The 12,321-nt window shown below is 44.9% G+C and overlaps 1 protein-coding gene across 4 annotated transcripts in view; it reads left to right on the forward strand.

Annotated features, from left to right (window-relative positions):
- Nucleotides 1–12,321, forward strand: part of MTUS1 (microtubule associated scaffold protein 1) — a 972,936-nt gene that overhangs the window by 267,377 nt on the left and 693,238 nt on the right. For all 4 annotated transcript variants that reach the window (XM_078678114.1, XM_078678116.1, XM_078678113.1 and 1 more), the window contains exon 2: nt 8,020–10,183. In XM_078678114.1, coding sequence (XP_078534240.1) covers nt 8,237–10,183 — 1,947 coding nt within the window. In that variant the 5' untranslated portion in view covers nt 8,020–8,236. The remainder of the gene's footprint in view (nt 1–8,019; nt 10,184–12,321) is intronic.

Raw genomic sequence — 12,321 nt, forward strand, 5'->3', positions numbered from 1 at the left:
GGCCCTGGGCCAAAAGTATTTTGGGGGCCCTGGGCCAAAAGTATTTTGGGGGCCCCTGTTCGGATCTGCTTTTAATTTATGATCCAGTTTCTGCTCTTTCCTGCCCCCTTTGGCCAGGTTACTGACAGTGCAAATTCTAAACGTGTTTAATCTAAAATTCAAAGATAGTAATGTGTGTTTTCAATATTGTAACACAGCGGGAGCTCACACATTACTGCAAATAATCTCTCTGGTCCATTCTCATTCTCAGATGTGAGGTCCTGTTTGGATCTAAAAAACTTTGTTAAATAAATGTTCCATGAAACATAAACATAAAATTAGTTGGCAAAATGTCTGTAATAGACTCTCACATATTACCCAGATTACAAATTAATTATATGAAATCGCTATTTGTAACAATCTATTTAAGAATTATTCAATGCCACCAGGGCATGATTTCTGCAGAGTAGAGCGGACTCTATAAGGGGGGGGGGGGCTGAAAGACTGGGGCCCTGGGCCAGACCCCACTTTGCCCATGCCTTAAAACGTCTATGAGTCAACAGCGTCGTCGTATGAGCTACAGCACAGCTATATATGCCCAGAGCGGCGGGGCCAAGCCAACGATCAAACTTAATATTATTGCTTGCTCAAAGGTTTTGAACGATGTTGGTTTTAGCCCTATTTCGTCCCCTAAGACTAGCATGCATTGGAACAGTGTCGGTAGCTCGAGCCTGCTAAACGCTGCCTTGCGGGGTTTCTGTGGTGTCAGTTCAGCCTTTGATCTGTCTAAGAGGAGTCTCTGAATCTCTGACGTTCTGGAAGCTCCGTTCACAGATGTGAAGTAGAAGTGAGCGCCTTTCCACAGAGGGCAGTCAGCTCAGCTGTAAGAGGCCGGAGAGCCAGGCTGGCCCTCCGCCAGCAGGGCTCTGGTGTCATCTGAGCAGTTCACGTGAACGGGGTCTGTGTAATAATTGATCAATGCCTTCAGTTGAAGAGCGACTGAATGGAATCCGATCTCAGCAAGACAGATGGCGACCCGTTTGCACACAGGACAACTGGCTGCTTTGGAATGTAATTGGAGCCTTTCGGCACGTGAGAGCCCAGTCTGGGTACCAGAGCAGAAATTAGCAAGGCAAGGATACCGCCGGTCACTTCCGGTCTTCAGAACACGGCAGTTAATGAAGTTCCTCGCACCGCCTTTATTTATTTTTTTGTACTGCCTGACGTTTTAACATTTTAACACGTGTTGTTTGTTGGTACATGACCTATTCGTGCATTGGATGTTTGGAAGTTCCATTGAAAATAATATCGTGATAGGTGAGCTATCACATAAATGGCGGGCCGTCTGCTAAGAACTCAATTGTTTTTCTTATCTTTCTCCTGGTTTAATTATAAGCGGTTCTGCCCCAGTGGTTGGAATGTTTTGTTGTAATACCTTGATCGCCCTTATTCTTCAGGTCATATGAATAGCTTTGATGCACACTTCCACCTGCAGCGTTCCCACTTTCTGATAACCTCCAGGCGGCAGACTGGATCCAGAGTTTTTTCTCTGCATTGACCCGGGCATCAGCAGGTAGTTTCAAGTGGTTCCACGACTGCTTCCTTGCACCCCAGAATGGACATAAGAGCCACATATAAGCTGCATCCCTGCACGCTGACATCAGTTCTTTTCTTTCTGCCCTCCTGTTATGGATCCGAGTTCACTCTCAAACTTTTCCTGCATTCTTAATGAGATTTTTTGCTGACAATTTTTTTTTACAATGTTCATTGGAACATGTCCCCACCTAAAACCACTTGGTTTAAGTGTTGTTGGGACTATCAGAAGCATATAGATGGAAGGTGCGTGATGCTTCGTCCCAGTTCAAATTATGAACCCGATCCCTCTGTTGAGGTCATTCCCATGACAGATCCTCCTTCCATTTAAAGTCCTCGGGTAAGACGAAGCAAAAGAAAAGCGCAAAGTCGAAGCAGGATTCCTTCCTGTCTTGTCGCACCCGACCAGAGAAACTCCGTGGACGTCAACGTGCTTCTTGCTCTTATATAGAGGAACCTATTGTAAATTTGTAATGTACCCCAAGTTTCCAGATATGTTGTAGATGTTGCAGCATATAGAGGATTTCTAAGAAGTCATGCAGTACATTTTATGGCACCCTTCCAGGTTCCCTCTGGTGCACCTTTACACACCATGGATTGGAGGAGCCCTCCATTCGGATTTAACGCAGGTGGATCCACCATCGATCCCATGTGTGCCTCTTGACCCCTGTGCAGGCTTCCAACCCTTCTTTGATCCCAGCCCCAAGACTCGTCCCAGTTTCTGCTGTGTCTGCACTGGCCTAAACGCCATATGAGCATTCAATTATTTTCTGTTTTAGGAATCTAATCAGACTCGACCTCAACCGAAATTGCATCATCTGCCACAAACTGGTTCAGCCGTATTCGGGCTCATGCATAACTCCTCCCCTTCCCGGAAATCATCCGCAACCCTGCACAACTTGTTTGGATCAGACTCTGGCCAAGGCTAGAATAATCTGAGATGACAATGGAGTTGATGAGGATGATGCCCAATATTATAATGATGTTAATCTATACAAAGATTTGCAGGAGGCCAATTTGAACACTGCCATTGACTCTAGGTTGAGTTGCCTTCTTGGCCCCTCAACTGAGCAATTAGCTTCTTTTGCTGTGGTCATCGGGTGTGCAGCCGAAGTTTTGGACCTGCAGCTACCACCCTTGATCAAAGTGCTAATGGTAGTTTTGCTGCCTAACAGGCATCTATGAAGCTGCTTCTCCCTTTTAACAAAGCTGTCATTGACACATTAATGGTCTCCTTGCTCTCTCCTGCCGAAAACTACGCAAGTGATTAAATGCTGCAGACCTGCTGCATAAGCCCTTCTCTTTCTTCTCTAACCTCCTACTCCTAAAAGCCTGGTTGTACAGGCCTCTACAAGCAGGGCCAACACGACCTCATTTTCTGCAACTCCCCCTTACTGGGAACCCAAATGTAAGGAAGTATTCGTAAGACAAGTCTTTTCTTCTGCCAGTCTTGCCCTTTGCTCTGTAAGTTATAGCTACCCCTTTGGAAGATATGAACATGCGTTGTGAGATCTAGTCAGTGAGATTGTACTGACACTCTCTGAAAAAATGTGCACCAATTTAGTGCAGATCATCAAGGATGGCCAGGATACTGTTAAACAGGTCATTCGATCTGGGCTAGACACTACTGACTGGTTAGGGAGGACACTGTACCAGCATAATAGTGTGGAGGAGTGTGGCTCAATGGTTAGAGCGGCAGACCCTGATGCAGAGTTCTGGCTAGGGACCAGGGTTCGATTCCCGCCTCAGGGGGGTCTCGGGCTCAATTTCCTCGGACCTGTTAATTCTCACCTCGGTACCTCTTCTAATCACGGGCCCCACGCTGCAACTCTGGGCAATAGCTTGCTTAGCCTCCACACCGGCCCCAACAGCGCTAAGGATGCCTGGCTTCACCCTGGGGGTGCCCAGGAGTGGACACTTCACAGGGAAAGCTAGGAGGGGTTCCACAGCGGTATGAGTATCAGCGCCAGGAAACTGCATAGGCGACACTGCAAGGTGACCGTCTGGTGACAGTGCGCTCTATAAGTACCATGACATTTACATTTACATTTACATAATGTTTTGGCAAAACAAGTGGATTAGAGCCACTGTTCTATTTTGGGTGAGATTCAAGCGTCTTTATTGGATATGCCATTTGACTGCACCGTGTCTTTGGAGATAAGGTCCAAGCGCCTTGAGACCCTCCCGGGTGAGTAGTGCGCTATACAAATGGCATGATTGATTGATTGATTAAGGTAGACTCTGCATTAGAGCCCTTCAAAGAAAGCCGGGCTAGAGCACACTCTCCAGGCCTTTCTTTGCCCATGCGACAGTACTTGCATCAGTTTTGACCCTTTTGAGGCTTCAGAAGGAGTTTGACCTAACTCTAAGGCCCTAAGCCCCAGAAACAAACCTCCCCCCTATTCTTTTCAGGCTGTGGTCAGGGATCTATCATACAATATCCAGGCTAGCAGGGGCAGCGAACTGCCCAGCCCTCTCTCTTGTACCCCGCTTTAGTTTCAGGAGGCAGGATAAGTTATTACCGCCAAGGGTGACAGAGCATCACATCTGATATATGGATTCTCCATATCATTCTGCCATTCCTGTTAGACCTGATGCATATCCCACCTACATCAGTGGACTTCAGAAGACCGTTTGTCCATTCTGTGGGCGTAAGTCCATGCTTTTTTGGACAAAGGAGCCATAGAGATAATGCTGGCTCCAGAAGTAGGGCCTGGATGTTTCTCCCTTTATTTCCTGGTGCTGAAGAAGGATGGAGGCTTTCATCCTATTGTTGATCTTCGCTCCCTGTTTCTGCCTGAAAAAGGACATACTCTGAATACTCACATTGGCGGAGGTTCTTCCTGCCCTGGATCAAATATACTGGATAATAACGCTGAACCTGCAGGAAGCCTCCTTCCTATCCCAGTACTGCAGCCCAGCAGGCATTCCCTGCTGTTCAGAGTGGGCGAAAAGTATTTTTCAGTTTTCTGTCTTCACTTCTGACATCCCCAGTGCACCTCAGGTGTTCACTTGGGTTATGGTTGCAGCACACCTTCGTAGGTTGGGTATCCCAATCTTACCTTACCTCGATGACTGGCTGTTGGTGTCGAGCTCACCGTAGTCTGTTGTGAACCATCTTCAGACAATTGTGGATCTCTTAAGATCTTTGGGGACCTCTATCAACTTGACAAAGTCACACTAGACTTCTTCGCAGAGGTTTCTGTTCATCAGAGTCTTTCTGGATATGGTGTAGTTTTGAGGCTTCCCTCCGGTTCAGCGAGTCCAGGACATTTGAACTATGACCCAACTGTTTCAGCCTTGATGCTGGTTCTCAGTGAGAGTGGCTGGGAGACGACTTGGCCTCCTACATACTTCTTGCTGCCTGCCCCAGATTACACAGGCAGCTCTGCAGTGGGATTTGAGGTCTCATTAGACTTAGTACCAAACAAACATGTGTAATTCTTGTCCTGTTTCGGGTGAGACTGCAAGAAACCTTGTAGTGGTGGCTCCTTGACCTGCAATGATGGCAATTGGTCTGGCGCCAGACCCCTCTCCCAACCCCACCCAGATCTGACAGTGGTAATGGATGGGCCACTGCTCGTATTGGTAGGGGAGGGGGTTTGGAGTGACCTGCCTCTGCATCAGTCTGTTTGATTTGTGGTCCATTTGCTTGGTGTTGAAGGCCTTTCTACAGACCAACAAGAAAGGCTAGTTTAGGTTCTCTGGGAGAACACCTCCATGTGATGCTGCAGAAAGCATGGTATAGTGGTGTCTTGGGTCCTTTGCTGGGGGGGGGGGGGTTGCGGTTTTGCATCAGCCTGAGCCATCAGGGAATTTCCCTGGCTATGAACCACCTGATAGTGTATTTAAATGTTAGGGCAGACTAACTAGATCATTGAGGCATAGCAGTTCACAAATGGTAGATGCACCCAGAGGTGGTGAAGGGTCTCTTCCAGCAGAGGGCAGAACCCTGCATCAAACTTTTTGCCACTGCAGAGAACGCACAACTTGCACTGGAGAATTCCAGAAAACACATTCTGCCTAGAGTGGAGATTGGGACTCCTGAATGCCTTCCCACCTAATGAATGGGCCAAAGTCATCCTAGTGACTCCGGGTTGGGATTTGTGAAAGAGTGGTACCCAGAACTTCATGTCATTACCATCCGTCTGATCAGGCTGCAGCTTCGAAGTTATCTTCTGTCACAGCAGCAGGGCAGGATCCTGCCCCTGCTCAAGTCTACACATTGAAGATTGAGTAGTCACATTTGACCGCATTTGTCCTTCACCCCATAGTGGATGTCATTCTAGCGCCGAGGCCTCCATCTACAAAATCTGTTTACAAAAGATGCTGGGATAAGTTTGCCACCTGGTGTAGTTCCCTCCATACAGAGCAATTTCAAGCAAAGTTGCTTTTTCTGCTGCCTTTTTCCAAGTAAGGACTTGTTGTGGAAATTCAAAGGTTATTTGATGGCTTTTTCATTTTTTTAGTGTTTCAATGTCATACTGTTTAGCTTTGGAGGCAGTTTTGTTTTCTCCATTTTGCTTTCTGTTACTTTCAAACTCTGAATACATGCTGTACCAGCAGCAGCGGCGCATGCCTCTGCTCATTTGAGGGCTAATTCGCATAGAATCAAGGCTGCTACCGCTGCTTTGGCAAGCGGAGTACATGATCATTTGACTGGTCGCAACATGCGCGTCAACTCTTATGTTAATGGAGCACTACTTCCTTGATAGACTAGTCCGGCCGGAAGGACACTTTGCCTGCCCTTTTGGCACTGCAGGACTTTTTGTTTTACAGCAATCCAAAAATTCCCCACCTTGTGAGGAGCTGCATGGTATCTGTTCACAAGGTGCCTAATCTGCAGTCAGAAGTATCCATCAGAAGAACAAGTTACTTACCTTTGGTAACACTCTTTCTGGTGGATACTGTATCTAACAGCAGATTCCTCACTTGCCTCCCATCTCCCCGTTCTGTGGAATGGTCTGGTTTTTTCCCCCCAACTATAAAAAGGTGATAGTCTAGAGTTCTGCACACTGTCACATTGTTTAACTATTGGGCCCTTGAGTCCGATGGCGTGGCAGAGTCGAGAAATAAACTGACGTCGGAGTACATGGGTGGTGCTTATATTTGCTGCTCATGTCACTTCCGGGGCTGGATGAAGCTGATTTGGTGCTGCATCATGCCACCTTTTGGCATGTGGGGGCAATGATGGAAAAAAGCTCAACTATCCAATCTGGAGCCTCTGGGTATTGACAAGGTGAGGAACCTGGAGTTACTGAAGGTAAGTAACTTGCTCTTCGATGTCTTAACTCCCGTTTTAGACCTGAGCTGCAAGAAGGCATTAAACATCTGGTGGTGGTTGTACTTGAAAACCTAAAAGCGAGCTTTGGGGCTTGAGAGAGCGGTGCGATTCTTAGTTGCTGCCTTTTCTCATTTGCAACTGCAGCCGGTCCGGGCATTCCATACTATTTCTCTTTCAAACCCAGTTATGGAAGTCACTTGTAATTCTGACCAGTCCTTATTGCACTATACTCCTGTAGGCATAAACCGAGCTCACAATTGTACTTTGAAAAGATTTTAAGCTGACGATTGATCAAAACCACTCGTTGGTTATTTAATGAATGCCTAATGATCCCTTATTGTTTGAGAAATGTTGAGCATTGCCTCTTACGAAAGTGCAGTTTTAGAAAGTAAAATGTTATTGCCAATATATTACAGTAGGGTGACACACGTGTACACCCTTCAACAGTTGCACATTCCCATAATACATGTGCATGCACACATCCACAGCACATGCTTATGTTCGTAACTGCATTGGTCAGTCTCACACTCACGTAGATACAGTCTGTGGTACCAAAAGCTGCACCCCGTCAACCCCACAGCGAGTTAACATCGGTGGTTGAGGGTGCTGGGTCATATACTGCATGTCTGCAAAATCATGCTTCACACCACTTTAGCCAGCACAGTAATTCACACTATGCATGCCCTCATGTTTGCTATACACCCTCTATTTACCATTGTTCTACACACCCAACTGAAAATTGAGCATTTTCAGTAACACAATGAGCATTACTTGTGTCATGAGATCAGCACAACATGATATAAGGTCTTTCAAATCTCAACCAGGCTTTTCTGGCTCATACTTGGGCTCCTCATCTGCAGCCTGATATGATTTGCAACTTCCCTCCACACAATCCGGATATAAATAATGTAGAAGCAGCAGCAAGGATTGGGCTGACTATACAGCCACAGAGCAGTGGCCTGAGGTGTAGTCCGCAGTATTTTACCCACCTGTCGACACAAACAGGATATACAAGAACTAGAGGGATTACCGTCAGAGCAATGATTTGCGTGCTATGCAGTTGTAAGGGGAAATTGAAATCTGTAAATTTATGAAGTTTGAATTCCCTAAAGTGTACAGATATCAATTTTATTTATCTTTTTTTTTTTGCTCCCTTTTTCTAGGATTTCACACTGCACTATTTGGATTGTGTTTTCTGACAGTGGATGCAGTTTGCGAGGAATACAGACGCAAGACATGGAGCATGATTGTAATGAATCCTGTGTATTTTGTGGAATTTTTATTTGTCCTGCATTTGAAAGATGAAAAATGTACTTGTTGTAAATTCACTTGAAGTTATAATGTAATGGCACACTCACCAGCGACAAAGGAACCATCAAGATGAGCGTTGAAAATTCAGAAGTCAAAGGAAGTTATGGATTGCAGTTGACTTCTTTTCTGGCTGATAAAAATGCAAATAAAGTAACCTATAGCACAAGGGGACCTTCCAGGGTACATTTTGGCGCTGGAGTAAATGAGAATGTAGACTCTGAGAGTACAGCAGGGCTGGACCCTAACCTGGGTTCTGAGAATGAAGGTGACACTGAAGGTATTCATCGTACCTATGCTGGGTCCATTGAGCTGGAGGAAACGATTGACGACCCATGTAAGAAAGTTCTTTCGGAGAAAATTGGCTCACCATGCACAGCTTCTTCAAGTACTCCGACATGCACGAATACTTCACGATCCAACTTAAAGGGACCAGTGTGCCTGGGAGATACCACCAGTCTTCCAAATATTTCACCTGAAAGTGTTATTGAATCTGTGCCTTATGTCCAAACTTTGAATGTTCAAGCCTTTGACAAGCACACGTTTGGCCTCCCCTTTGAATGCAAAGACATTGAACGTGAAGAGGCTGGCTGCATCCATATGGAAGTGGATAGAACTCTTGTGTGGAAGCCGCCTGACTCTGAAACCCCAGAACCAATGCTGGTCATTAATGAGGATAGTTTCTCCTCGAGTTTACCCAGTTTTCCTTCTGTATTTTATGATGAAATGCATATGAGAACCGATAGTTTTATTTCAAGTTGCACTGAAAAACCTCAAAGCACATCTGTTTTGGAATCTTCTGAGGCCCCAAATGAATCAAGCGATGCGTGTGCAGCATTACCGATGCCGTTAATGGAACTACCATGTATTAACCAAGGTGCAAGCAATTGTTTTACAGAAGATATGGAGTGCATAGACGTTCCACCTCCAAGTGCTGAAACCAAAAGACCAATGCAAACCACAAGATTAGCAGACGACCGGCACTGGGGCTTTGCACTTGCTCAGTGTGGTGCGCCAGACAAAAATGACGATCACCACATGGAATGTGATGTCCCCAAGAATGAAACCCCTTTAAGTCTAGAAGCATCAAAAAAGGAACAGCTTGTTGTAGAAAGCAAAAGTAAGTGTACAGCACCTGAATCTGTACAGAGTGGTACCCCTGGTACACGATTAGTATCTTCTACCCATAATCCTGATGATACTTTTTTGGTTGGCAGTCCCAGCTCAGCAGGAGCCTGTACGTCGACTCCCAGACCAGAATCAAAAAATACGCCATTTTTCATTTCTGGAGTGGAAGAAATGACGGAAACTTTTACAGAGAGTAATAAACCAGGTCATGGAAACGGTGCATCAAAATCTAAAAATTTCTTTGTGACTCCTACCAACAAGACTAAAAAAACGGACATCATTACTTTTCCTAAGCCTAATTTCAAGAATGTTAAGCCAAAAGTAATGACTAGGCCTATACTGCTTTCTAAAGACGTTGTTGCATCAAAAATTTCTCCAAGATCCCCTTCATCACTGTCTGCTGCATCGTCCCCAGTTACATCGCCTAGGGACCCCTCTTGTAGTACAAGGCTGGGGAAGAGACCTGCTGTAGATCAAGACTCAAAATCCGAACTAGCCATGGCTAAGCCCCAGCAGCAAGCACTTAATAAGCAGCCCTCATCTAGCCAAGATGTGCACTTAGCAGTCTTTTCCAAACATTTATTGAGTAAGGCGCCAAGAACAGCCACTGCTTTGAAACCAAATCGTGGTAATGGTGAACGCGCCAGCTCTCCCAATTCAGCATGCGCCCCTGCTTCTGCTGCTGGTTCAGCATGTGTTCAGAGCTTGAAAGTAACCGAAAGCAAAACGGAGAAACCAAAACTGCCTCCAAAGCCAATCATTATGACACTGAAACAAGTGGAAGTTGTAAAGAATGAATGCAGTGGAAACCCGGCGCCACAAATGGGAAGTCTTGGAGCGGTGAAGGAATTGAAATGTAGTGATTCGTCTGAATGTGTTGCATCTAAAATGGTAAGCTAACATTTTTAAATAAGTAAATGTGTTTGCTTGTTGGGAACGAGTTGTGTAAACCAGTGCTGTGCAAAATTTGTTTTAAAAATAGTCAGCTGCCAATTTTTAAAAGGATAACCTTCATTAAGTTTTCAGTGACCCATTGTTCGTTCTTGACACCTTGTTGAATTTAAACCTACATGACCTTCTGTCTTCCAGGTGTTTGCAGGGAGTGGGAGGGGGGTCCTTCTGCCAGGTTGTAGACAGAGGTACGCATGGCTAAACCATGCGTGCCTCTACAATGCCCGAGCAACAAATTCATCTTAACAGTGCATTTCTTTACAATGCGTGCCTTTACCACACAATTTTGTGGTAAAGTCATGACTGGTATAGGGATATGTGTGATAAAGAGCACACCATAGCCCCCACCCTAAGCCCTAAAAACAACCCCAACCCACGAACTCTAAAAATCAAACCGAGCCCTAAAAACAACCACGACCGGTCGAGCACTAAAACAACACCTATTGCCCAGAGCCCTGAAAACAACCCCAACCACCCCGATCCCTACAAACTAATCCCACTCCTAAAAACTACCCCCACTGCCCCAAAACCCGACCCCAGTTACCAGACCATGTCCATGTCTCCCGAGCCTTCCTCTCCCTGCCCATCCATGTGTCTAGACCACGCTCGGCCTTAACCACTCATATGCGTGGTAAATGCATATAAGTGGTTAAGCAAGTGTGGTTCCCCTTCAAGGGAAACGGCATGAGTGGCTTAGCTTGCATTGTAAAGGCTGTTTCCCCTTCTGCCACCACTGTGTATGGTAACGGTTGTCTACATCTCCAGTGGCGCTAAATTCTCCAGCAGATAGGACACAACTTCCACACGGCATGAAAGGCTGAAGCCAGGTATTGACAAGTACCTTCATACAGCTTTATTTACAGTAAATCCTAAGTGGTCCCTTCAGGCGGTTGATCTAGAATGACTGTTTGAGAATTAAAATCCTCCTTAGAATTTTACATGAATATTTAGTGCTCTATCTACAGTGGTTTGTCACACCCTACTGATTTGCAGTATCCCTGGGGTTTATTCATTTCTTGGGAGCAGCATTTGGTAGCTTTGGGGAAGAAGTTGCCAGTCCTGGAGTTTTTATACTGTAGTGCGATGAAATGTAGAGTTTGTGGTGGTGTCTAGGTTTACTTGTTCTGTACTAGGTTGTGATAAGAATATTTTAGGTGTTTCTATTCATTTAGTCAACTTTGGTATTCCATTATAGTATGGCTGAAGGCCTTTATGAGGTGGATAGTGTTTATTATGGAAAAACTGTTTATACCACTCTACGAGTGGTTTGGCGTTTTTAAGCTCTAGTTATGGAGAGTCCACTAATACTAGATTATCATTATTTCTTTTAGTGTTTCATAACCTAAGAATATTCTCAATGCATTTATTGTGAGTTTTTTTAGGTTACGATGTAGCCCATTTAAGGTTACTTAGCAAACAAATGAATGACGTTCTGGTATTCAACAAAGGGATGCTAGTAAAATGATCTGCAAGCATTGCCTTTTTTACTCTATTCAATTATCCTTCTAAAAAAGGTCTACAGATGGATAATCAATTTCTTTCAAGACCGTGATCATTTTAGAACTTGTGCACATTTCGAAATGGTGATAATTAGATTTTAAAGTGAACTTACAGTTTAAGTACTTTAAGTGTGTTGTTCGTGATTAACTACCTACACCAAGCACTAGTTTATAATTGTTACTTCTAAGGACATGATGCAGATATTACTTTAATAATGTTTAAAGACAAAGTGATGTCTATCGGATTTTGTCACGGGTTTACTACGTAGAGCTAAAGTTTTCGGAAACCACATACAGCAAAATGCTCTTCAAAAAGTAATGCTCGTATGTCAGGCCGTCGATGTTTATTTCAGGCTTTGGCCCATAGATCAGATACTAGTTCTCACGTTTGCCTTGTCGCTGTGCGGAGAGTACATAAAGTTACTTGCCTGTAACATTAATTATCCAACCAGGTTATCCGTTCCAAGCAGTTTAAACTCGGATTCAGGGGCAGATGTATATCCGTTTTTTGCGGTCGAAAACGGAAAATCGGCCCGTTTGCGACCGCAAAATTGTTCAAGATCTTGTAAAAACTATATT

Source organism: Lissotriton helveticus, chromosome 2_2, assembly GCF_964261635.1.
Source record: "Lissotriton helveticus chromosome 2_2, aLisHel1.1, whole genome shotgun sequence".
NCBI classification, from domain to species: domain Eukaryota; kingdom Metazoa; phylum Chordata; class Amphibia; order Caudata; family Salamandridae; genus Lissotriton; species Lissotriton helveticus.